The 27,910-nt window shown below is 41.2% G+C and overlaps 1 protein-coding gene across 10 annotated transcripts in view; it reads left to right on the forward strand.

Moving 5' to 3' along the window:
• Window positions 1–27,910, forward strand: part of prkcz (protein kinase C, zeta) — a 279,023-nt gene that overhangs the window by 148,757 nt on the left and 102,356 nt on the right. For 9 of the 10 annotated variants that reach the window (XR_011351704.1, XR_011351707.1, XR_011351705.1 and 6 more), the window contains exons 6-7: window positions 10,991–11,122; window positions 17,643–17,724. Coding sequence is in view for 6 of the 10 variants with exons in the window: in XM_069918552.1 (XP_069774653.1) it covers window positions 10,991–11,122; window positions 17,643–17,724 (214 nt within the window). In the remaining 4 variants the exon portion in view is untranslated. Of the gene's footprint in view, window positions 1–10,990; window positions 11,123–17,642; window positions 17,725–27,910 lie in introns of those variants that run through there. The other variant, XM_069918554.1, reaches the window with a different exon arrangement.

Here is a 27,910-nt window from a genome sequence, read left to right on the forward strand (position 1 = left end):
GCACATGCGCGAGGAGTTGCGCATGCGCGGTTGCGCACTTTTACTCGGCTCAGCGAGCCATTTTTGTAGTCCACTTTCTACCGACCTGAGGGAGCGGGTTTCTCTCTCCACCGCGGGCCTCTTCGAACAGGTAAGGCCTTCTCCTTCTTCTTCCGTTGTCTTCTCTTCCTCTCTTCTTACCGTTGATTTCGATTTTTCTTTTTTCGTCGCCATCTTCTTTCCACCTTTATACTCACTTTTCTTTAATTTTTATTTTTGTGCCTTTGTGTTTTCCTTTGTTTTTTCCGACTTTTCTGGAGAGGGCTGGAGTTCACCGTCCGGCCACTACTCCATCACGTGACTCCCCTGCATTTTTCTTGATGCTACAAATATCAGGCTATTAAAGATGCAAGTTGAGCTGGCGAGGGGGAGAGACCGGTAGCCCGAGTTGGGGGGGCGAGGAGGGTGGGGGGGAGACCGGCAGCACGAATCAGGCAGGGGAGAGACTGGCAGTGCGAGTCGGGTGGGCGGTGGGGAGACCTGCAGCGCGAGTCAGGTGGGCGAGGGGGAGAGATCGGCAGCGCGAGTCAGGTGGACGGGTGGGGGACACTGGCAGCGCAAGTCGGGCGGGCGAGGGGGAGAGACCGGCATCGCGAGTCGGGTGGGTCGGGAGACTGGCAGCGCAAGTCGGGCGGGCGAGGGGGAGAGACCGGCAGCGCAAGTCGGGGGGGCGAGGGGGAGAGACCGGCTGCGAGCCGCATATTAAAGGTCAAAGAGCCACATGTGGCTCGCGAGCCGCAGTTTGGCTACCCCTGCCATATACAGTAAAATCCCTGTTATCCAGAATTCAAGCAACCACAACCTCAAGCAACCAGCAAAATAATCTTGGAAAATAAATGGGTAAAAAATACAGAAGTTTGGAATTGGTACACCTCCCCATTAGTTCTCCATTCACACAACATGCAGTCTAAAGCATGTTGTAGGGACTGATATAGTGGTGTAGCGAGAGAGCAGGGCAGCGGGATCAATGCAGCACAGTAGGTGTGGGATACCATAGGTTTTACTATATAGATTTTAAAAATTTGAGCACAGTTAAAATTCTACAGCCTCAAGATTTCAAACACAAAAGACAATGCAGCCAAATTTAATTAATTTATCCAGAATATCTCTAGTTCAGTATTTAATTAGTTCCTAAACCATACCAAAGGTGTTGCCTTTAATAGATATTCAGTGCTCATTTCATATTCTTTTCTGTGAACAAAATGTTCCTGATAGTAATCCTAAATTTATCGTTCTTCAGGTTTGAAATGTTCATTCTGTTTTTCTACCTCCACAAATGCTGTCTGATGTCCAGAGTATCTTCAAAATTAACTCTTTCCATTTCAAACCTGTCGTATAACTCATTGCTGAATGTTCTACTTTACATTTAGTTCAAGGATATTTTATGTGATATTTAAAATTGTATTTTCACTGATTCTTGATAAACCACACAAAATGCAATTAAATTCTACCTTTCTTATGTCAACATACAATATTGAAATTTTCTTGCATTTATTTCCAATCTTTTAAAATACCTCTGAATATTATGTCACCGACCTACCATAAAAGCATCCAACCTTTGGAGTCAGAGCAATTTTAGCAAATGTTGAACTGAAAGTTTAATTTTAAATTACATGGTAAATTGGTCATTTGGGCAGAAAAGTGCCACTTAAAATTAAATTCAGAGAAGCATAAAATAATGAATTTAGGAAAGTGTAAATAGACAACAGGAAATGAGGTAACATGAGGCGCCTGCAAGCTCACACCAAGACACAAGAGAAACTTGTCCGAGAACTACTCTTTGCAGACGATGCTGCTTTAGTTGCCCATTCAGAGCTAGCTCTTCAGCGCTTGACGTCCTGTTTTGCGGAAACTGCCAAAATGTTTGGCCTGGAAGTCAGCCTGAAGAAAACGGAGGTCCTCCATCAGCCAGTTCCCCACCATGACTACCAGCCCCCCCACATCTCCATCGGGCACACAAAACTCAAAACGGTCAACCAGTTTACCTATCTCAGCTGCACCATTTCATCAGATGCAAGGATCGACGACGAGATAGACAACAGACTCGCCAAGGCAAATAGCGCCTTTGGAAGACTACACAAAAGAGTCTGGAAAAACAACCAACTGAAAAACCTCACATAGATAAGCGTATACAAGCCGTTGTCATACCCACACTCCTGTTCGGTTCCGAATCATGGGTCCTCTACCGGCATCACCTACGGCTCCTAGAACGCTTCCACTAGCGTTGTCTCCGCTCCATCCTCAACATTCATTGGAGCGCCTTCATCCCTAACATCGAAGAACTCGAGATGGCAGAGGCCGACAGCATCGAGTCCACACTGCTGAAGATCCAGGTGTGCTGGGTGGGTCATGTCTCCAGAATGGAGGACCATTGCCTTCCCAAGATCGTGTTATATGGTGAGCTCTCTACTGGCCACCGTGACAGAGGTGCACCAAAGAAGAGGTACAAGGACTGCCTAAAGAAATCTCTTGGTGCCTGCCACATTGACCACCGCCAGTGGGCTGATATCGCCTCAAACCGTACATCTTGGCGCCTCACAGTTCGGCGGGCAACAACCTCCTTTGAAGAAGAGCGCAGAGCCCACCTCACTGACATAAGACAAAGGAGGAAAAACCCAACACCCAACCCCAACCAACCAATTTTCCCCTGCAACCGCTGCAACCGTGTCTGCCTGTCCCGCATCGGACTTGTCAGCCACAAACGAGCCTGCAGCTGACGTGGACATTTACCCCCTCCATAAATCTTCGTCCGCGAAGCCAAGCCAAAAAACTAAGTACAATACACCGAGATTGTTACTTGCCAAGGCCAAGCATAAGATAAACCAGCGACAAAAGAAAAAATTAAATTAAATTTATACTATAAATTTAAATTACTACAACATGGCAAGATGGAAAGGGAGATGATAAATATAAACAAATAGATAAATAAATAGTCATTAATTACAGTTAGTCTGAGAGAAAATATTGATGATTCAGCAATGCAGTTCCACCAAAACTCTTGCTTGCTGCCACCATACTGGTACACCAACAACAAATTCAATATGCTGTCGATCCAGATGTTCACAATCTACATCTTGGATTTGGATGATAAGATCAATAGGAGTGGCATGGTTAGTGAATCCGGCGCTGTCGGTACCGAGTTTGTACGTTCTCCCGTGTCTCCATGGATTTCTGCCAGGTGCTCCTGTTTCCTCTCATCTTTCAAAGCGTACCAGTGCTGTAGGTCATTTGTGTCTAATTGGATGGCACAAGCTTGTGGGTTTTAAGGGCTGGTTACTATAAATTTTAAAATTTAAATTTGTTTAAAATTGTAATATATCCAAAGCCTGGGTGAGTTCTGTAGGAGATGGTGTCAAGTTAAATGAAGAGCGAGGAGTCACGTGATGGAGTAGTGGCCGGACGGTGAACTCCAGCCCTCTCCAGAAAAGTCGGGAAAAACAAAGGAAAACACAAAGGCACAGAAATAAAAGTTACAGAAAAGTGAGTATAAAGGTGGAAAGAAGATGGCGACAAAAAAAGAAAAATCAAAATCAACGGTAAGAAGAGAGGAAGAGAAGACAACGGAGGAAAAAGGTGAAGGCCTTACCTGTCCGAAGAGGCCCGCTGCGGAGAGAGAAACCTGCTCCCTCAGGTCGGTAAATAATGGACTACAAAAATGGCTCGCTGAGCCGAGTAAAAGTGCGCAACCGCGCATGCGCGAGGAGTCGCGCATGCGCGATGCGCATGAAAAAAAACACACCGACGGGAGGGGGGACCAGCTGGGGAGTCGATCTCCACAGCCGGCAACGACAGCTGCAGAACACCTGCAGCAAGAAGAGACCACAGAAGACAATAGAAACAAGAAAGAAGAGAAGGAAAGGGCAACAAAGAAACAACAGATGGCCAACCCAGAGGAAGAAGAAGAGGAAGAGGAAGAGTACAGTGAAATAGAAGAAGAAAAGAAAGGCAAGATAAAGGAGGTACTTTCTCTTATTAAGGGATACATGGAGTCATTTAAAGAATGGCAAACACAGGAATTTAATGATTTAAGAAAAAGAATAAACAACACAGAAGAGAAAATGAATAAAATAGATATGACCTTAACAGAAATGGGAAAGAAAATGGACAAGATGGAAGAGCGGGCAGTAGCAGCAGAAATGGAGGTAGAAGACTTAAAAAAGAAATTGCAGGAATCTAATAAAAAAACTAAAGAGACACAAGAACTACTAGCTCAAAAAATAGATACAATGGAAAATTATAACAGAAGAAATAACATAAAGATAGTGGGCCTTAAAGAAGATGAAGAAGGCAAGAATATGAGGGAGTTTATAAAAGAGTGGATCCCTAAGACCCTAGGATGTCCAGACCTACAGCAAGAAATGGAAATAGAAAGGGCACATAGAGTATTGGCCTCTAAACCACAACCACAACAAAAACAAGATCTATTGTAGTAAAATTCCTAAGATATACTACAAGAGAAAAGGTACTGGAGAAGACAATGGAAAAAGTAAGAGAGGGCAACAAACCACTGGAGTATAAAGGGCAAAAAATCTTCATTTATCCAGATATAAGTTTTGAACTCCTAAAGAAGAGAAAAGAGTTCAATACAGCAAAGGCGATTTTATGGAAGAAAGGGTATAAATTTATACTAAAGCATCCAGCGGTATTGAAAATATTTATTCCAGGACAACAAAACAGACTATTCTCGGATCCAGAAGAAGCACGAAAATTTGCAGAACAATTACAAAAATAGACTGAGGGAGGAAGACGGGTAATGAGAGTAAAAATGATCACGATTGATATGTATGTGGGTAAAGACAAAAATAGACTGAGGGATGAAGACGGGTAATGAGAGTAAAAATGATCACGATTGATATGTATGCGGGTAAAGAGGTATAAGAGTGAATAGAGACAATGTTCATACGTGAATGTATCTGTACTTAGAGGAAAATATAGATAGTATAGACAAGAATTAATAAGGGAAGGTAATGGAATAGAGAGAATAAGGAGGGAATTAAAAGAGTGACCTTTGTGACATATGAAAAGTGAAATCTTTTCTGGGGGGTGCTGGGTAGGGGGAAATAGCGGTCACTGCAAAATCAGTTGACGCTTGCAAGTGGATTCGCAAATCTAAATGGAGAGGGGAGATGTGGTTGTCCGACAAGGGATAAAGGACAACTCAGGAGGGGAAGGGGAGATTGGGGATAAAGAAGATAGAAATAGGAGAATAAGGAAAATGTTGGATGTTGTAGGAATGTTGTCTTATAAAGAGTTGAAAATAAGAAAACAGAAATGGAAAAGGAGGAAAGGTAATGATGGAAAAACGGAAAGAGAAGATAAACAAAATATAAAAGGGCTACGCTGAACTATATGACTTTAAATATTAATGGAATACATAACCAAATTAAAAGGAAGAAACTACTAAATTTAAATGAATAAATGTATTCCATTAGAAAAAATAACATATAGGTTAAGAAATAATATTGAAATATTCGAACAAGTATGGGAGCCTTACATTAAATACAATAGCGAAAACCTACCGGGGACAAACATTACCTAAGTTGATGGAAGGAGAAGGAAAGAAAAGAATGGACTCAGTAGAATTTCTGGTGTATTTTTGTTGAATGACAACATTGTCTGACTGGCTTAATGCAACCTAGATTGTATACCTAAAATGGATGAGAGGGGGGGTGGGGGGGTGGCTTGGGAGGAGGGAGGGGTGGGGGGAGAAAAAGTCACTGTATATGTGTGAAAAAGAAATAGTGTATATCATGGCTAATGTGATTTATGGTGTGAAAAATAAAAAAATTTTTTAAAAAAACAAAAAAAAGTTAAATGAAGAGAGCAAAAGTATGATATTTGGAATATAATGTGAAAAAAAGGGAAAGTATTTTATAATGGTGGCAGATTTAAAGATGGAGGCCCAAAAGACTGCAGAAGCTGGGATCTGGAGGAAAAAACAAATGTTGAAAGAACTCAGCAGTTCATGCAGTATCTGTGGAGGTAAAGGATTGTCAGCGTTCTGGGCCGAGATCCTACGTTGCGATTGAGAGTACAGAGGGCCGATAGCTTTATACTGAAATGAGAAGGAGGGGTGAGGTAGAAGTTGGGACAAAATGAGGGAAGGATGGTGGGCAAATGGAGCCAGATGGGAGAGTATTAAAGTGGGTTGGTAGATGGGAATGTATAAGGAAAAGAATCTAGGCAGATGGAGTGGGGGGCAGGGGTGTTGGGAGAAGTAAAAGTAAGGACAGTGGCTGGTCATGATAAGTAGTACCAGATAAGGGAGGACAGGCAGATAGAACCAGGTGGAGCATGTTTTTGAGTCTGTAATGGGGAGGAGATGAAAAACGAGAACAAAGGGTGCAAGTTGGAAAGGTACACAGAGGGAGAGGGTTACCGTAAATTTGAAAATTGTGCTTTTCTCATTGGGCGGTTGGCTTTAATACATGACAATCAAGGAATCTTGATTGATAGATATTGATGTATAAAGTAAGCTAGGTATTTGTACACAAAATCAGCATGAGGATGAGCAAACAATTGACATAAATTGAATTAGAAAATAGGTTGGATTATAAAAGAAATGTCTTAATTCAAAAGTTGACTACTCTCTACCTCAAATGACCTGTAGAAGCTGAGTTGTTCTCAGCATTAAGGGACTCCAGGTCAACAGAGATAGTTTTGGAAATAAGCAACAATTAATGAATGACATTGCAGGCTTAAGGGGCTGTGGTGGCCTACACTTCATATTTCCAATACTTTTATTTCCAGAACTCCAGCCTTTGTGAGCCTCCTTTTGCCATTTATATCTTTAACTGGTTCCAAAAATCTTATTTGAGGTGATGGAGTTGGAGGAGATGGCCAATCAAAGTTTGATTTAAAAAGCACTTTTAACAGATGCATTTTGTTGAAGTTCTTTCTCTGTTCACCATATTAGCTGGCACTTTGCAATCTCAGCTAGATGGGTGAAGTCAGGTGATTTCAGCAGCGTTAATGTGGTCGTGGCTATGGTAACTAAGAGAACAAAACTTCCAGCTATGCAGGAATTTTGAAGTGGTAATAATATGTTTTTAAACAAAGCCATGACGATGGCTCAAAAATGCTAAATGTGATTGTTTTAAAAAATTGTGTTAATGGCCCTTGGAGTGATTTGTCTTGCAAAGTGATAAAAGTGTAAGCATGTGCATTATGCATTTTTTTTGCTATTTTTCTCAAAGTCAATGATTTGATCTGGTGTAAACCATTCCAACTGTTTACTGTTCTGGATATTTTACTAGAATGTATTATTTGATTTGCTATGAATGAATGAATTAGAAAAATTTTTGCAGCTTTCCTGAAATGCAATGCATGCATCATTTGTCATCTGAAGCAGATGGTGATGTATTTGTGATTCATCACTCATGCTAATTTTTCCTGTTTTGAGTTTCTTTCTTCATCCATCCCCCATTCAGTCTGCTGCACTGCTTGGAAATGTACAATATTATTAGGTACTGAAGAAGGCCATTATACTTTGAGCTGCTGCATGTCTTTATTGCTTCCATTGAACATCTGTGGGTTTGTGCATACAACAGTTGATACTTTGGCTTTGCTGAGGGAGATTAAAATTTGAAATTGTTCCTTGAATCCAAATCTGTTATATTATTTCAACCTCATCATAACACACAGTATGGTACTTATGAAAACTCGTACGAGCTCCAGTTTTAGTAAAATGGAATATCACTGTAAGGGATAGTATGGACAGGAGGAACTAAATGGTCACAGTTAACATTTCACACAAGCACCAGCCCAGCGGCATTTCGATACATTGGAAGAACTGAGGGAGAGCTTGTCACAGTCTGTTCCAGATTCTAGATATTTGGAAAGGGAGAACCATTCTGGCTGCTGAAGAGAAAACAGCTTTATGAACCAGCTCTTGTGGCCAACCATTCTGTGGAATTCAGAGCAAAGGATGCTCTGTGAATGACTGGGCCTTTTCAATGGATTGACCTGGGCCTTTTCAGTGGGTTGACCTGGGCCTTTTCAGTGGGTTGACCTGGGCCTTTTCAGTGGTTTGACCTGGGCCTTTTCAGTGGATTGACCTGTGCCAGGAGGATCTTTTGGGAGGCAAAATGCATTTTGATTATGGCTAACAGTGACATTACTTGGAGAGACCAGTGCCAGGGTCTTGGAAGCTTTGTGGAGGCTGCCCAGTTCCAGTCTTGCCTACAAAAGGACCAGGGGTGTTATAACCACAGCTCGTGTGGATGGACATTTCTTCAAAGGCAACACAAGAAGAATTCATGAGTCTGTAGCAGCGACAACTCCAGTCTTCCCACCAGTTCAACATTAATTCTGGGCATGAAATTTCAAAGGCCTACACTTCAACACTGAATGTGAAAGACTGAACTTTGAAGTAAGTTTGTAGATTTTGGCGTGAACTTGGGTATCACACACCCACACACACACCTATTGCTGCTTGTTATGTGCGATTTGTAACAAAACTATGCCATATAATTACTGCAGGCAGGGAGATACAGTTAGTGATGGCATAACATTTCCTTATAGGGTGAAAGAAGAAACTGATAAGTGGACCCTTCCAAGTAGATTCATAATCCTATTAGGTTAAGTTAACATGATCAGATGTGGGCTTATTATTTGCCTATCATTCAGTCATGTAAGTTTAGAGAGACATGAAAACTTGTGTTTCAATTCATCCTATCTGTTTCCATATAATAGCACCTCACCTATGTATATAATAGCATAGGATATATTTTTCTCTTTTAAACTTTATGACCCATTATTTCATCATTGAATTCTGCACAAACATTGAGCTTATTGTGGCTGGAAGAACTCAGCAGGTCGAGCTCACAAGCCCATACAGCCGAAATACACCATTCATCAATTAATCCCAAACATGTTTGGAACATGGGAGGAAGTAAGCACCTAGAGGAAACCTGTAGAGTCACGGGGAGAATGTACAAACTCCTTGCAGCGCCATTCAAACCCGGGTCGCTGGTACTGTAATAGTGTTGCTCTAACTGTTAGGCTAGCTGTGTTGTCCTTAATTAAGACATTATCATGAAGAACTACTTGCGTTCCATATTTTAATATTCTTCAAAGTAAGATTGCGAATGTAGAAACTTGTTTTTTTTTAAAAGAATGAGTTTGATAGGGGTGGAAATTTTCCAGAGGACAACTTCAGGACAGAGAGTAGTTCAGTAAAGGAGTAGGCCCCTCATCCCGATTTAAACTCATTCCATCAACCTTTGCATGATTGACACCCCCTCCATTCCTTGCTGGCTCATGTGCCTGTCTAAATGGCTCTAAAATGTTACGACAGGTATACCCCACTTTACGAATACTCAAATTATGAAAATTTGCTTTTATGAAGAAAGCTGTGTTCGTTTTATGGAAGGATTTGATTGGGATTTTGCTTTTATAAAAGTAGGATCCAATAGCAGTAAATGGGTCTTCGCTTACACCATTTCAGCTTACAAAAGGGTTCCTAGGAACATTCTAGTTATGTAAAGTGGGGTATACCTGTATTGTATCTATTTCCACCACCTCCTCTGTCAGTGCATTCCAGGCACCTACCATTTGCTGGGTTTTTTAAAAAAGTTGTTTAGCAAAATCTCCTTTAAAATTCCCCCTTTCTTAAATATATATCCTCTAGTATTTGACGTTTTCATTTTCACCCTGGGGAAAAGACTCTTGACCATCTACCCTGTCTATAATATGCTTCTATTCCTCTGTTTCTGAGACTTCAGTGGAAGCAATCAAAGCTCCTCTTCTCACCAATACTTTCTAATTGAGGCTACATCCTTTGCACCTGCTCCAAAGTTTCTGCCTTTTTCCTATATCAGTACTGTGACCAGAATTAGTTACAATACTCCAAATGTGGTCAAATGAGTCTATGATCATATTGAAAAGGACTATAGACCAATTATGAATTCTTGGTTCCTTTTTGAAGGATAACTGCATCTTGTCCAACACAAGGAACATAGAACAGTTCAGGCCCATTGGCCCGCAATGTTGTGCTGACCTTTAGACCCTGCCTCCCACATCACCCTCCACTTTAAATTCCTCCATATGCTTGTCTAGTAGCCTCTTGAATACCACCAGTGGACCTTCCTCCACCACTGACCCATGTCGTGCAGCCAACGTACCAACCTCCCACTCTCTGGTCAAAACACTTTCCTCTAATATCTCCCTTGAACTTTCCACCCATTACCTGAAACCCATGCCCTTTCTTATTGATCAGTCCTGGGAAGGAGATGCTGGCTGTCCACTCGATCTATTCCTCTTAATATCTTGTGTACCTCTATCTTGTCACCTCTCATCCTCCTTCTCTCCAAAGAGTAAAGCCCTAGCTCCGTTAATCTCTGCTCATAATGCATACTCTCTAAACCAGGTATCATCCTGGTAAATCTCCTCTGCACCCTTCTACATCTTTCCTATAATAAGGTAACCAGAACTGGACACAGGACTCCAAGTGTGGTCTAATCAGAGTTTTGTAGAGCTACATCTTGCCTCGCAGCTCTTAAACTCAGTCCCTTGACTTATGGAACACCCCATAAGTTGAACAAAGCCAGATCTTAAGCAGACCTTTGGTAATTTTGTTACAGATTCCTTTGCATTGATCAATAGATGAGCACAGCACTGCTACCCACCGTACAAATTACAGCTCTTTATAAAGCTTATCTAATAGTCCCACACTTTTTGTTTGGTAAGAACTGTCTTTTCAATGTTAACTTTTAATTCTCACGGTATTTTCTAAGAGCAGTAAGAATCGCAACGTATTCAAGAAATGTTTTCTTATACCGGATTCCACCTAATGATGGATTTTGTATGATGAGGTTGATTTTTACTCCAAGAAAAAAACTCATGTCGATAGGCTCACTTGCAATGAACAGCGATACTTTGTCATCATGGAAATGGAATGAATAACTTGATACTAAATTGTGTTGTGTTCTAATTGTTTTCTTCTCCACAGAAGGCCTACTGTGGATACTGCAGTGAAAGGATATGGGGTCTAGGGAGGCAGGGTTTCAAGTGTATCAACTGCAAGTTGCTGGTTCATAAGCGCTGCCACAGACTTGTTCCTTTGACCTGCCAAAGGCATATGGTAAGTCGCACATATCTCCCAATGCTTTTGTTTAAATATACCTTGTGTTCTACATCTTCTCAGTGTTATGATGAACACAACTATAAAGCTTGCAGTGAAAGGGAATGAAAAATTTCATTGTTGTTATGGGATATGCTGCTCCGAGACTAATTGGTTAAATTGTCAAATCATTGAAATGCGTCACACAAAAGTGGCTTTCTGTCTGTTTTAATGTTGCAAGATGTTTTTTATGATAGTCAAGCTTCTGCATTAAATAAATTATGTACCTCCATGAATACATAGATTCTAGAAAGGGAAAAGTAGCAATGTGAGCCAGAAGAGATTACGGTAGTCTTTTGTAATATTCTGTCACTGATGAATGTTTTGATGGCTGTGGATAAATAATGTATTACCAACCTGTTTCAGCCACAAAGTTTACAGGGTCACTGGCATGTACCAGCTTAGTGACTTCATTTAGAGATTTTCATCTGAAGCTACATTTGACCATACTGTTGTTAGCCCAAAGAGGACAATCTTGCCATAGTTTCAAGACTGCCTGCTCAGTTATGTGATATATTTGACATCGAGTCCACGCTGCTGAAGATCCAGCTGCGCTGGATGGGTCACGTCTCCAGAATGGAGGACCATCGCCTTCCCAAGATCGTGTTATATGGCGAGCTCTCCACTGGCCACCGTGACAGAGGTGCACCAAAGAAAAGGTACAAGGACTGCCTAAAGAAATCTCTTGGTGCCTGCCACATTGACCACCGCCAGTGGGCTGATATCGCCTCAAACCGTGCATCTTGGCGCCTCACAGTTTGGCGGGCAGCAACCTCCTTTGAAGAAGACCGCAGAGCCCACCTCACTGACAAAAGGCAAAGGAGGAAAAACCCAACACCCAACACCAACCAACCAATTTTCCCATGCAACCGTGTCTGCCTGTCCCGCATCGGACTTGTCAGCCACAAACGAGCCTGCAGCTGACGTGGACATTTACCCCCTCCATAAATCTTCGTCCGCGAAGCCAAGCCAAAGAAAAGAAGGCAGATAATTTGGCTTTGATCTGATTGCTTCCTAATTTATAACAAAAACAGATGGGTAAATCTGGCATCCTTTAGCCACTATGTGATTTCAGATTTAATTTAGGCGCTTTCGAATTGCAGCAACCAGGTGGCCCTCCTAGGACCTGGGTGAGATTACCAGGTCGTGGGTGCCTCCTGCACCTTTCAAATAGTAGCCTAACCTACCAGTTAAATCACGAACCCAGCAATTTAATGCCAGCCCGGCGATGATGTGGTGAGTGATATGTCACGCAGCCACAGGGAATCCCCTGTTCCCCAAGTTTTTTCTGTTCCCTTTCTGTTTAAAGTTTAACCAGGTGAGCCATTTCTCCTTTCAGGTAGGTGGAGGACGACACCTGGGTAAATTTTACTGGGTCCCACTTCTGCGGTAGGTCTGGGACCCAGGTAGATTTTGACTGGGCTTGCCCAGTTTGGTCCTCTCAAATAGCTCTGTACCTGGGTCTTCAACCCAGTAAGTTGCCTGGTTGTTAACCTCATTTTACATGGCAATTTGAAAGGGCTTTTGATAACTTTGTATCTGTCTTGAAACCATATCTTGTTAACAATTTGTCTGAATTAAACATATCACTTCAATTGCTAGAAATGTAACTTCTTTAATATTTTACCTTTAGCACAGTTAATGATCCTGATTTCTTTAGTATTTTTATCTTTATAAATAAGATTTTATTCTCATTCCCTCTATTAGCTTAATGTATTTTAAAGTTCACTTTATGAAGAGTATCTATTGACCCTGTTAAGGAACACTAATGACAGATCAAAAGAGAGAGATGGACCAGCAAGAGATGAGTTGAAGAATTTAGCTTGACAATCATTGTTGCCAATCAATATCTGAAGCAAAACAATGGCAAATTAATGACCTGGATTTTTTTTAAATCACAAGAATTTTAAAAAAAAACAAAGTATAATTTCATTGTGAGTCAAGCTGGTTTATTTCAGGTGTCATTTATGATCTTTTCCTCCAATTTGCTGTGTTATATATCCAGTTTCTACTGCATCAATGACTTGCATTGATCCTGAGGCTTTTGAGTGAATGTGGAACTTAAAATTAACCAGCCATATTGAAATCCAGGAACACTGGTAAAAGGCTTGATACAAACTCCTGCTTGTAGGAGGAAGGGGAAGGAACTGGGGAAGAAGAGGGTACAGTGAAGATCATGGGATCAGATAATGTCCCATCTTCATTGCCAATGCACGACTAGCCTTGTCTCTATAGTTAAGGTGTTCCAGTACAACAATACAGGTATCTATTTAACAAGATGATAATTTTCCCAGATGCTTCAACAGAAATCTGATTAATTGGCACTAAGGATCAGCAGCAAAGAATGATACAGGTGCCTAACCTTTTATCCAGGACCAGACACCTGTCGTTCAGAATCTTTTAGATTTCAGATTAATTTTAAAATGGTAGTCCCTTTAAGCCTGCCGCCTGAGTTGCGCTGCCATCTCTCTCGCCTGGCCAAGTTACACTGCCGCCTCTCGCCTGCCTGAGTCACATTGCCATCTCTCCCCCTCGCCCGCCCAAGTTGCACTGCTATCTCTCCCTCAACCTCGCCCACCCGAATCACACTGCCTTCTCTCCCCCTCCCTTCACCCTCCCATCATGCTGCTGTCTCTAACTTCCCTCACCCACCTGAGTCACACTGCCATCTCTCCCCCCCCCCCGTTTGCCCGCCTATCCTGAGTTGCGTTGCTGCGACTCTCTTCTTCCCCCCCCCCCCCCAAACCTCCATTGCTGTATCAGCGCCAGGGGAATGGCCCCCTTCTCAGTTACCCTGTACTGGTGCTAGTACAACGGTTACAGCTGAATGGGGAGATTATTGGTAGCAACAAAGACAACCATTGCTCTGGTGCCGCCGAGCCAACTGAAAGTGCCACTTCCCTGGATGGGCATCAATATATGGCGATTTGGAGATGATTATAAAGTAGCAGAATGACACAGGATATTCCAACGTGAGTTGAGCAAGTGTCATGCTCGACAGGTAAGACACTTATAAAGTAATGATACCACAAATTAGCATCATGGAATGTGACTGGATACACGGGAGTTGAACAAGGGTCGTGTTGGTTCATGTTTGGCACCAAACTCCATCTTTGATGAGCAGATATCATCTACCGAAAAAAATGTGGTTTTTGGAGATTGCCGTTTTTCGGAATCCCGGATAAAAGGTTAGGCTCTGTAGTGAATTATGTGGTACTTATTCTGCACCAGCACATTCAATTTGAGGCCTTGCCAGGACCACTTAGCTTCATCACTCATTACATACTTCATGTAAACAATATCAAAAGCTCATTTCTAGAGGCAAGGTTTGTGTGACTACTGTTGTCATCAAGGCAAATTTTATCAAGGAATCCAGATAACATTGGTTGCTACAATTTAATGGGAAAATTGCATATGCTGGAATCATTCTGCTCAGAAAGCTATTTGCATGTTCATTAGGGCGGCACAGTTAGTGCAATGCTATTACAGCGCCAGCAATCGGGACCGAGATTCAAATCCCACACTATCTGTAAGGAGTTTGTATGTTCTTCCCATGTTTGCATGGGTTTTCCCTGGGGACTCCAGTTTCCTCCCACCATTCAAAATGTACAGGGGTTGTAGATCAATTGGGTGTAATTAGGTGACATGGTCTTGGGGACCAAAAGAACCTGTTACCATGCTGTATGTCTAAATTAAAATTAATTAAGGGTCAATTCCAGAGCATGACAACAGGAGCTTCTTGGAGCAGTGACGTTGCCCAACTATCTTTGGCTGTTTGATCAATGAATTTCCTTCCATTGTGTGTTCAAAGGTGGGGCCTTTTTGCTGAAGATTTTGCCCAATGTTCAATTTCATGTTCAATGTCATAGAAAATGAAACAACCCCTGATTGTCTGCACCAAAGATTATGTCAACATCCAGGGATGGGCTAAGAGTTGGCAACTGCGCTGGGTGGGTCACGTCTCCAGAATGGAGGACCATCGCTTTCCCAAGATCGTGTTCTATGGCGAGCTCTCCACTGGCCACCGATCAGAGGTGCACCAAGGAAGAGGTACAAGGACTGCCTAAAGAAATCTCTTGGTGCCTGCCACATTGACCACTGCCAGTGGGCTGATCTCGCCTCCAACCACGCATCTTGGCGCCTCACAGTTCTCCTATGAAGAAGACCGCAGAGCCCACCTCACTGACAAAAGACAAAGGAGGGAAAAACCCAACACCCAATTCCAACCCACCAATTTTCCCTTGCAACCGTGCCTGCCTGTCCTGCATCGGACTTGTCAGTCACCAACAAGCCTGCAGCAGACGTGGACATACCCCTCCATAAATCTTTGTCCGCGAAGCCAAGCCAAAGAAAGAAATATTTGGGCCAAGCACTCACCACCTCCAGTGAGAGAATCTGATCACCTCAATGTGACATTCAAATACATTACTTTCAGTGATATCCCATCCACTATCAACATCTTAATGACCATAAACGTAACTCGCGTTATTTTTGTGGTGACTCGGAAAGATGAAACCTTGGTGTATTCTATGGCGAGTGACTCTCATCCTGGTTTTCCAAAGCCTTTCCGCAAAGCACTTCAAGAGGATAATGGTATATTCTCCACCTAACATGAAGTTTAGAACTATCCAGTAGAAATCAGTGTGTATCCCACCCACCAGCCTGAACAATCCCTCTCTTCTTTGGCTTGGCTTCGCGGACGAAGATTTATGGAGGGGGTAAAAGTCCACGTCAGCTGCAGGCTCGTTTGTGGCTGACAAGTCCGATGCGGGACAGGCAGACACGGTTGCAGCGGCTGCAGGGGAAAATTGGTTAGTTGGGGTTGGGTGTTGGGTTTTTCCTCCTTTGCCTTTTGTCAGTGAGGTGGGCTCTGCGGTCTTCTTCAAAGGAGGTTGCTGCCCGCCAAACTGTGAGGCGCCAAGATGCACGGTTTGAGGCGATATCAGCCCACTGGCGGTGGTCAATGTGCCAGGCACCAAGAGATTTCTTTAGGCAGTCCTTGTACCTTTTCTTTGGTGCACCTCTGTCACGGTGGCCAGTGGAGAGCTCGCCATATAACACGATCTTGGGAAGGCGATGGTCCTCCATTCTGGAGACGTGACCCATCCAGCGCAGCTGGATCTTCAGCAGCGTGGACTCGATGCTGTCGACCTCTGCCATCTCGAGTACTTCGACGTTAGGGATGAAAGCGCTCCAATGGATGTTGAGGATGGAGCGGAGACAACGCTCTACATTGTGTACTATTTGCTAAATGCAGAACTTAGCATGGCTGCATCCAAATCAATTATCCCTATCAATAAAAGGGAATACATGGATACGTCCCAACTTTAGCTTCCCTTAAGTTGCTCACCAGCCTTCTTTGAAATTATATCGCCATTTTTTCATCTCTGGATCTAAAACCTTGTCGTAGATCCTTTGCCAGAAGACCAGCACTTTCTCAAGGATAATTAGAGGGGAGCTATAAATGTTGGCAGTATTTTTGACTAGAAAGGCAGTAAACATCCACAACAGTTGGTGTTGCTGTCTCACAACTCTTAGAACGAAGGTTCAAATCCGACCTTGGATGTGGAGTTTTCATGTTCTTCTTTGACTGCCTGAGTTTCTCCAGGTGTTCTGGTTTCCTCCCAATGTGCTCTTTGATTATTTGTCACTATTAATATTGATTAATTTTTTTTTTAAAAAGGGAGTTCATGGGACAGGAAAAAAAGAGAGGGAATTAGATTATACTGGCCCAAATTGCTTCCTGTGTGCTTATAAATAAGTTCAGGTGTTTGCATGGACTTGAACAAAGTATCAGCTCTGGGGTCGAGGGCAGCACATAACTGTGCTGGAGAAATTCATCTGGTCCCACAATATCCATATGAAGTAAAGGGATACCAAATTTTTTTGCACACAATTTTGGTCCTTCTGAATTGTGTATTTAGTTCTAACATTGTTATAGACTGGATCATTCATGAAACCATGACTTCATTCCCATTCTTCACATTTTTCCACTGAGTGCTGAAGTTTTGCTGGGTTCCATTGGTATTCAAACTCTCTCTTTCATAGAAAGTCAACTGTTGTTGCTTGATGGTACGTTCTTTTTGTGTCTGCTCTGAATCGTGCCTTTCAATTCTTGAACAGTTGATAAATCTGCTGAGCAATGAGAATAGAAGTGACGAAGGTGCACTGTCTTACAAAGAAGTTTTCTGTGCCTTATTAATTAGTATTGTGTTGAAATAAAGATACGCTAATGTGATAAGGATAGTTTTTTTTTCCCTCCAACGTTCTTGTGAGGAAATCTGTTTTCATTTTACTATTGTTAAAACTGCCTTGCCATTTAACACTCTTATTTTGACACCTCTTTCATCTAAATTTAATCATATCTCTTCAGAACCATCACTAATCATAAACCTGGAGTCCAAAAGAGGAAGTTAAATTTATCAGCAATCTGTTCCATCATTATCGATGACTTTTCTTTGTTTCCTCTTTTAATGGTAAGGATCCGGTCATGCCTTCCCCGGAACCTCCAATTGAAGACAAGACGAATGAAGTTGATATTCCTTCAGAAGACCCTGATGGAAGTAAGTTTTTAAATCAAAAGCCTTTAAGTATTTGAAAGCATCTTATTCTGCAAAAAAAACAAGAAAAATGTAAGCATTCTGCAATAATGTTGTAGTGTTTTAGCCTGAATCATTTTTATGGTAAACTAAAGCAGTTGTCCTTGGAATGCTAGTTGCAGAAAGTGTGTTCAAATTTGAGGAAAAAAGTATTTGGCATGGCAATGCTTGTGAGTTCTATTATCATCCTTGGTATTTATTGTTACTTAGTGCTGCTCAGTAAATGCATTTTTAAAATATTAATTTAAGGGGCATGGGTTTTGGAATCTGAGCCAGCATTTAATTTCCAGGACTACATGACTTTGAGAGGATGGTCACAAGTTGCTGCCTTGCACCATTCAATCCTTGAGGTGTGACGTACCCATGACATTGTGAGGTTGGTAATTCAGGGATTTTCACCCAGACACAGTGAAGGAAGAGTGATGCATCTCCAGATCAGGAAAATGTGAGGCTTGGTGGGCAAATTCCATGTCGTGGAATTCCCTTGCATTTTACTGCCTTGTCCATCCAGCTGCTAAAGGTCTTCAGTTGCTACAGTACATTCTGCAGATGGTAAAAACTGGTGGCCCTGTGCCTCGGTGGTGGGGTGAGTGAATGGTTGTAGATGAGGTGCCGATCAGGCAGGCCACTTTGTCCTGTATGATGTTCAAGCTGCACCAATCCAGGCAATGGAGAGTATGCCATCGGAAATCCTGGAAAACTCCAATTGATGTATGGTAGAAATTGTGCTGACCAGCTGCATATGGTCTGGTACGGGGACACCAATACCCCTGAGAGTGAAGCCCTAGAAAAGGTATGGACTCAACCCAGGACATCACATGCAAAACCCTCCCCACCAGCAGGAATATCGAGAGGGAATGCTGCTGCTGGAGAGCAGAACCAATCATCAAAGAACTACACCATCCAGCACACACTCTGTTCTCATTGCTACCATCAGGAAAGAGGTTTAGGTGCCACAAAGCTCACACCACCAGGTTCAGGAACAGTTGCGACCCCTCCACCATCAGGGACTCATTTAAGGACTCTTATTTTTGCATGATTTTGTTTTCTCTCTGTATTGCAGTCAGTTTATTTGCATTTCTTTGTTTACATATATACGTTGTGTACAGTTATTTTTACACTGCCAAGTGGTAATTCTGTCTCGCCCGCAGGAAAAAGAATCTCAGGGTTAAATGTAATGTCATGTATGTACTCTTGACAATAAATCTGAAATCTGACCTGAGGCTTTGGGGAGTTGGGAGATGAATCACTTGCTGCAGAATATCTCTGACCTGCTCTTGCAACCACGTTGTGTGTATGGCTATTCTGGCTCTGTTTTGATGGTAGCTCCCAGGATATTGATAGTTTGGCATTCAGTGATTGTAATGACATTGAAGGTCAAGGGATGATTGCTGGATTACTCTTGTTGAATATCGCCATTGCTTGTAATTTGTGTACATGAGTGCTACTCAACACCCATCAGCCCAAGCATGGATATTGTCATGGTCTTGATGCATTGTGGACTGGGTCATCATCTGAAAAGTCGCACAAAATGCTGAATGTCCCGTTTTTTGATCTTCCAATTGGAGAAAGGTCATTGATGAAGCAGCCAAAGACTGGTGGGCCAAGGTCACTACCCCGAGAAACTCCTGCGGAGACGTTCAGGGGTAGAGGTGATGGACCTCCAACCACCAAAACAATCTTCCTTTTGAACTGGGTATGATTTTAGACAGTCCAGGACTTTTCCTCGACTCCACTGACTTCAATTTAGCCCATACTCAATCAAATGCTGATAATCACACTTCACCTCTGAAATTCAACTCTTTCATCCATGTTTGGACTAAGATTGTAATGAGGTCAGGAGGTGAGTGACTTTGTCAAAACCCAAACTGAACAGGTCAAGAATAAACTAATAGGCGGGTAATTGGCCAGGTTAGATTTGTCCTTTTTATGGACAGGACATACCTCGGCATTGTTTTATATTTTGTGGTGTATTGAAAGAAAAATAAATGAGAGTAATAGAATATGCTGAAGAATATAATTGCAAGTAGATTATTTTCTGAAGAAGTTTGGAAAATAAATCTTAAGAAATATTTGGTCTGCATCTTCCTCTGAGTCAACACTTACCAACTTTAGCAAGAAAGTCCATAATCTTGTTTGTATTGTAATACAAGGTGAGATCAACTTGGCTTGCCAAGAAACCAAGTTTTATAAAATGTTATTTTTATATCAAGGAGGATCTGTTCAAGTTCATTGGATTTATTATCATCCTATTGTACAAGTAGAACTCAACAAAACAGCGTTCTCCAGTCCTTGGTGCCAAAATATGCAAACACACATAACAGGAGCTTCTTGGAGCAGTGACCTTGCCCAACTATCTTGCAGATATAACACACATATAGACAAATGATACATATACACATAGATAAGAATAAATTGTTAAATAAATAGTAGAGTCTTGGAGGGTTTGTATGAGCAGTTCAATCTCAATTTCATATTTTTGCAATTTGCAATAAATATTATTACATTCTGTAATTTGTAATAAATAAAGTATTAATTCCTTATTGCTACTGCATTATTTTATGAGGTGACCAGGAAAAGTGACGAGAGCAAAGCAGTAGGGTTGTTTACATGGATTTCAGTAAGCGTTTGAAAAGGTCATGCCTAGCTGTGTCCAGAAGTTTTAGGCACAGGGAACTTGAGGCATGTTGGCAAACCAGGTTTAACAGTGGCTGTGTGATGTATTGCATAGATATTTTTCTGGCAGGAAATCTGTAACAAGTTGCGTACTACATGGATTGGTCCTCAGAGTTTGTTGTTTGTAAAATGCATATATAAATGAGATGACAATACAGCGGAGATGATTAGTCAGCTTGCACACAACATGGAAATCCGTGGAGCCAGAGACAGCAAAGAAGATCGTTTTAGGATTCAGTGGCACATCAGCTGGAATGTTGCATGGAGCAATGAAAATGGAATTTAATCCAGACAAATGTGAGGTTTTCAGGTAGGACACATAAACAACAGGGACTTGGAACTATTGATGTAGAAAGACTTTAGGATATAGATTCATAGCTTCCTAAAATTGGTGAATTAGGTTGTGAAAAAGGCATTGTGTTTATAGGTTGAGGCATTGAGTATTAGAGTAGGCACATCACTTTACAGCCATATAAAATTGATCAGACATACTTGGATTGCTATATACTGTTTTAGCTGCCACATTACATGAGATATGGTACCAACAGAAGAAATTCACCAGGGCAAGAGGGCTGCATTTAAAAGGAGAGAATAGATGGGCTGGGTTTATTCTCAATGGAATGTCGAAGTCAAGGGATGACCTTGGAGAGGTTTATAAAATTATGATAAGGTTAGTCAGAATTTTATTATTCCAGGATTGAGGACATGGGTAAAGGTGAGAGGAGAGAAATTTAGTGTTTTTTTTCCTTTTACAGAGGGTGATGAATATCTGAAACAAACCACCAGACATCATAATGGTGATAGATACAATTACAGCATTTGAAAAAGCTTTGGACAGATAATTAAATAGGAAAGGCGTAAAGGGATTCAGGCTTAATATGGGCACATGGGATTATTGTGGTCAGCATGAAGGAAGTGGTTTGGAAAGGTTCGTTCCTGTGTTATATGTTTCTATGAATCTTTAGAATTTTGTGGTTTTAATCAGTGGTATTCAATAAAATAGTTGGTTTGCGCATTGGTTTAAAAAAAAATGGCGGAGCTGCGGCAGCGTTATCACTGGAGTGGACCTGTGAGGAGCAGGGAGCAGAGACACAACCCTCCTGTGTCAGGTTCTACTGCCCAGTCCAACTCCCAGTGGCTCTGTACATGCCTTAAATGGCCTTTTAAAGGAGCCTAATGGTGGTTTTAAAAATTCTGCAACCGCAGGGTCTGGGCCCAAGTTGGCATCTTCCATATTCAGCGGCGGCTTCGAGGAGGTTACAGACTCGAGGGAAGCAGAGGACTGGCACAGGGCACCAGAATAAGGGGAGACCACCCCTCTGTTTGAGAAGGTGAAGCAGAGGAGACAGCCCAATGGGATGGTGACCATGAGGTGGACCAGTGAGCGGGTCTGTAACTGAAGAAGGCTGTTGGTGACTCAAGGAGCGGACTTGTTCAGGCTGCAAGCTGCTGGTGACTGCTGTCAAAGAACTTACGCCAAGCTGCAGACTGTTGGAGATTGGCTCGAGACTGTTTGAAGGGGTACCAGGTATCAGAACCGGGTTGCGAGAGGGTGCCCAAGGTGCTGAAGGCTTTCTGTTCATGTTGGAGATTTGGATCTGCAGCTGCTGGTTTGGACTGAAGTCAGTGTGGCTGCAGAGGCAGTGGGAGCTCTGGAAGTGAATCCTTGGACACTCAGTTATGTTTTTAGATGGACTTTGCATGATTTTACTGGTCTGAATAAAGTCTGACATCTTGGCATTGGTCATTCACACATCATCGACCAAAACTCCAAATCACCATTTCTTTACGCGACTTTAGACAGCATAGCGGAAGTGCACACTATGCGTCATTGGACATCATTGATACATTCTATTCATCAGCCCATTGTTCACAGAATGCCTGCAGTTAACTTCAGACAGCAAGCGTTCCAGGAAATTTATAAGCGGCTTAGGAGGTATGCATTCTGGGAAAATGGGAATAATTTCCTGGAATGCAGCGGCTGGGTAAAATAAATAAATAAATAGCTAGATGACTGGTTCTGAAGGGACTCTCTTTTGCTTCTCTTTCTCAGACTGTAAGCGATGCCATGCAATTTCTGCCGACTAAATACAGTAAAACCCCTGGTATAAGGATCCTGCAAGAATTGGTAGATGCCAGATAAGTGAGTTTTCCAGTTGCAGGGACTCATTCTTACAATGCCTAACTAATACATCTGCATTAAGAATAAGCAGTTTGACAGGCAAAAATACAACATTGTACTTTCACTGAACAAAGTTCACTTGCGTAAATATATAAACCTAAATATTTTACTTTATTTACAGTCACATTCTTTGAAAACATTTATCCATTGCTGCATCTGCAGGTTTTTCCTCCTCCACGGATCTGCTCAAAAGACAAACAATAACATTATAAATAATTAATCCCTTCCCCCAAGTTTACAGATATAGCCTTAATACAGTAATATAAATAAAGATGTAGACTCATACTAAGCAGGGATAAGGGGACACTTTAAGAGAGTCACCCCAATGACGAGCAGCATCAACCAGCTCTTCATCCTCTGCAACACCATTGCTGTTTCACATAACTTTATTTAAACAGGTGCTACGAGCAAAGCATGACCAAGACACTCTGATGACTGAATATTTACTCCCATTTGTTCCCAAAAGTTTGTTACTTCAGAGAACATTTGCTTTTAAAATTTTAACCTTTTATTTAGATTTTTATTTTTATTTTTTTGCCAGTTGCTTAAGTTTGCTGGTTGCTTGAATTCCGGATAACAGGAGTTTTACTGTATTACATCTGTTTTATTACATGACAATAAAAGAATCTTGAATTACCATCTTATGTTTGTGGATTGTTGTTTTGTGAATCATACTGGACATCACCTAACCCTGATATTATTTTCCTCTTCCTGTCTTTAGGTTTTTCTTCCCATCTGCCTTTTATATTCAATGAAGCCTGAAATGCAAGGAAATTATAAGTTCATTCAATGGACTGGTTTGTTCTAAAAGAATATGTCTTGGTAAACCCAATTTTAGTTGGATCTTTCTGGTTCCTACATGATCTGCAGGAGATGCTCTGACTTTAATGCAGCTACTCCTTCAAAATTACTTTGGAACATTTAGATTTCAAATTTAGAAAAATAATTTTTGGTAAGAACTGTGTTAAAATCACAGTTTTCATTTTCATCCCTATGCTCCTGCCGATTCACTGAATCATCAAGCGTTGCTTTGGTGCAAGGGACGGGAAATAAACATGACATTGGTTTTGGTTTGGAGTGGCAACTGGCATATTTGATGTGAAGATTGATTGGGGACCTTAGAAATATTGAATAATGTGAACCACGTACCTTATTAGGATTAAAAAAATAAAATTTATTGCCTGCAAATATTTTTGATCAAAGCATGAAAGAGTAACAAAACCGTGGTCAGATGTACCTAATATTTTCAGGCTGTGTATGACTATCAATTTATCTTGGTTTTTAAAATGTAATTTTGACTGCTTAAGCATCAAAATGCTGCTCGTTTCTAGATGTGTGATTGGTGTGTTCCTCTGGGGACCTCTTGTGGATAATAAGATAACTTCAGAAAATCATTTGTACAATTTTCCATTGCTCTTGCCTACAAAATTTTAGCAGAAGATAGAGGAAGCCTTTCAACCCTTTAGAATTGCCACATTCATTGGTGGAATAAACTTAATCTAATTGTAACCTCAACTGCTTCATCCCTTGCTCGTGAGGAATCAATCTACCTCTGCCTTTAAAATAATGAAGAGACATTATTTCAGTGAAATTAATTTTCAATGAGTAAACAGGTGGAATAAATGACATGAGTACTAGATATGAAAGGTTTCCCTTCACAACTGTGTTTGTGATAAATAGAAGACATTTTTTAAACATTAAGATTTGGAAAAGATGCAAATTAGCCGCCAATCCCAAATTTCTGTCTTGTCATTAATTTATTAATCTATTAGGTGAATCTAAGCTCTAACTGACTTTTTTGTGGGAAATTCCAAAGACTGATAATCCTTCAGAGGAAAATAATTGTGTAATTTCAGATGGGCAGCTCCATAATTTGAAATAGTAGTTCCTGGTGGCATATTATCTCAAGAGGAAACATCCAGATTGTCAAAATGGGTCAATCACGTTCTCCTATTAAACTCCAGCAGGTACAAGCCCATCTTGCCCAACCTTTATAAAAAAAATTTAAAAGTCCACTGCATGTGTTAGTATTATGAAATTTCTAGTCTTCTTCAGGGCTGTCTGTAAGGAGTTTGTAGGTTCCCTGTGACTGCTTGGGTTTCCTCCTGGTTCTCAGGTTTCTTCCCACCCTTCAAAATACATCAAGGTTGTCAGTCATTTGGGTGTAATTGGGCAGCACAGACTCATGGGATGGACGGGCCTGTCTAAATTTTAACATTTTTAAAAATTAAAATTTAGAGTATATCCTTTCTTGTATAAAACCAGTGCTATAGACAGTACTCCAGAAGTCGACCCACCAATGGGTTACACCTCAAACCAAGTTTTGAATTCAATTTCCCCAGCAACTAACCTTCTGTTAGTTTTCCTAATTATTGTACAATAGACTAGTTCTTTGTGAATTATGTACTGTGATGACATCTCTTTCTGCGTCTTGAAGTTCTGCAGTCTCACACTAAGGAGACTTTCACATTTTCCCCAGATTCTATTTAATTTTAACCTTTTCTGCCAAATCACAAAACCTAACAATATCCCAAGGTTTGTCCAAACTGACCTTGTGGTTGGTTTGTGTCTGGATTTGTGATTTTGGGTTATTCTTTTTCCCACACTCCGAGAACGTTTGCTCCACTGCATTTGCCAAGTCTCACACCTAAATTTCTCAACAGTTTACAGTGATAATTGCCTGGATATCACAATTTGTATGGCTGTAACAGTTTGCTCGTTTCATCACAGAGTTTTCAGTCAATGGGTTTATATAATATATTAATCATGCTTTTTATATGTTTAGGTCATTGTTAAAATGTAAGTTATATCAGTTGAGAGATTGGTGAAGTTTTCTATGATGGATATTTGGTACCCCCGTTTACATGCAGCCCACCAACTCTCCTAATATTATAAACAACCTGAATTAAAGTTCAAATCTGAATAAATACCTAAGCTTTTTCTTTCCCTGTGCAATAATGAAGAGACATTATTTCAGTGAAATGAATTTTCAATGAGTAAACAGGTGGAATAAATGACATGAGTACTAGATATGAAAGGTTTCCCTTCACAACTGTGTTTGTGATAAATAGAAGACATTTTTTAAACATTAAGATTTGGAAAAGATGCAAATTAGCCGCCAATCCCAAATTTCTGTCTTGTCATTAATTTATTAATCTATTAGGTGAAAATAGTTGGAAATAGTTAACTGAGGTCAGTTGCTTGAAGGCATCAGAGCAGTGGGAGGCATTTAAAAAAAAAACTTTTGCGAGTTCTGACCAAAAGTAGTCCTTCTCAGTGAAAGGGTGGGTTTCTGGCCCTGATAGGTTAGAGCAGCCATTTTCAACAGCACGTTTACTTCAAAGCCTTGTTTTGTTTTCACCTTGCAATAACATAAATATTTTTAATGTCGTCAGTAGGAGAGAAATATGGAAGAAACCTCACAGGGAAGGGGACCCAGAAATTTTGATCAGAGTCCTAAGGGGGTGGGGCATTGTGGGGGGTTAAAAAAAAAGGTTGAGATGGATGGATTAGAGGATAGAATTATGCAAAAAAAAATGGAATCCAGTGACAGATTTCCAGAGGAATTTCTGCAGAAAGTGCAGAGGTTGAATTGTAAACGAAAGGGCGGCACGGTTAGTGCCAGCGATCAGGACCGGACCAAGCTTTGAAATCCACGCTGTCTGTAAGAATGTTCTCTGCGTGGATTTTCTCCGGGGGGTTCCGGTTTCCTCCCAAAAACATACCGGGGGTGTAGATTGATGGGGGTGTAATTGGGCAGCACGGGCTCATGGGCCGAAATGGCCCGTTACCGTGGTGAACATCTAAACTTTAAAAATTCTAATTTAAAAAAATTTAAAAAGTGGGATGAGAAAGCGAGCACATGAAATAATATTGATGACTATCTTTAAAGCCCAAAAGTAGTCTTGTAATTAAAGGGCAGAGAGGTAACAAAATGAAGTATGGGCTGAAAATGTTTGGCAAAAGAGGATTAGAAAAGATTCAGAATAAATAAAATTGGTCTTCTTGAAGATGATGCAGACATTGTATTTCATGAGGAAGAGTGAAGGATTGATATCATAGGAAAAGAAATGTTAAGAGATGATGTCCTCTGGAAATTAGGGATGTAGATTGAAAATTGTCACAGTGACTGGAAACAAAAAGCAATTGACTGAAAGGCTGTTGGAACTGATGCTTAGCAGGGCTGTCATAGAGTTTGACTGAAGGCCCTTCGGCCCAACTTCCTGCTGACCAAGGAAGACCCATTGCCTGCGTTCAGCCCAAACTCCTCTAAACCTTTCCTATCCATGTACCTGTCTAAATGTATTTTTGAAGATTACAATTGTTTCCACTTTTACCTCTTCCTCTGGCAGCTTGTTGAATATGTCTACTTCCTTCTGTGTGAAGTAGATGTCCCTCAGATCCCTTTCAAATCTTCCCCCCCCCCCCCCCCACCTTGTATCTTTGTCTGTGCCCCACATGATTTTAAAAACTTTAGCCTCCTATGTTCCAGTGGATTAAAAAAAAGTCCTCGCCTATCCATCATCCATTATTCAAGTGTTTCAGTCTTGGTAACATTCTCATGAATAGGTTCTGCACCTTTCCAGTTTCATTGTATCTTCTCTATAGATGGAAAGATGATATTCAAAGACGAGTAACATTAGCAGCACAAAAATGGAGGGTCTAGAACTGTGGCCAATAGGAATGTTAAAATACTGATCCTTGACATTCAGTGTTATGGATTAAGTTGATTCCAGGTTCACTTCAGTTGGCATCTTTACAGAGAAACTTTGCAATTATTCAAAAAAAAAACCCAGCACACTTAACCTCCGGTATGTCCCAGTGTGGTCATTTACACAGGAGCACTTTTAGGGAACTTTTACACAGCCCTGTGTTGCGGACTTTGTCGAATGGGGAACATCGTTTGTTATGGCATGGCTGCAGTCATTTTACACGGCAGCTGGCTCCTTAAAACTGTGTAGGGGTTCCGGTGGAAAAATTACAGGTTGGAATTTACATAATAAAATCTGACTCGAAATTTCTTGAAATTTTCTGCTCCTCAGCAGCTGTGTAAAAGTGACGAGTGATTTATGGGGAGTGTGTGAGGGTGGGGGAGGGTTGGCCTATGGCAGGGTACATGCTAAGAATTTCCAGCAGTTCTGCTTTTTATTAATTCAATAAAGGCTGGACAGGTTATCATTTATTCACCAGTGATGACTTGATTGACATTTTCAATTTGTACTTCAATTTTCTAAAGTTTGCATTTTCATTTTCTCAATATTCTTAGGACACTTATTTTGTAAACAGGAAAAT

The sequence above is a fragment of the Narcine bancroftii genome, chromosome 2, assembly GCF_036971445.1.
Source record: "Narcine bancroftii isolate sNarBan1 chromosome 2, sNarBan1.hap1, whole genome shotgun sequence".
Classification (NCBI taxonomy): Eukaryota; Metazoa; Chordata; class Chondrichthyes; order Torpediniformes; family Narcinidae; genus Narcine; species Narcine bancroftii.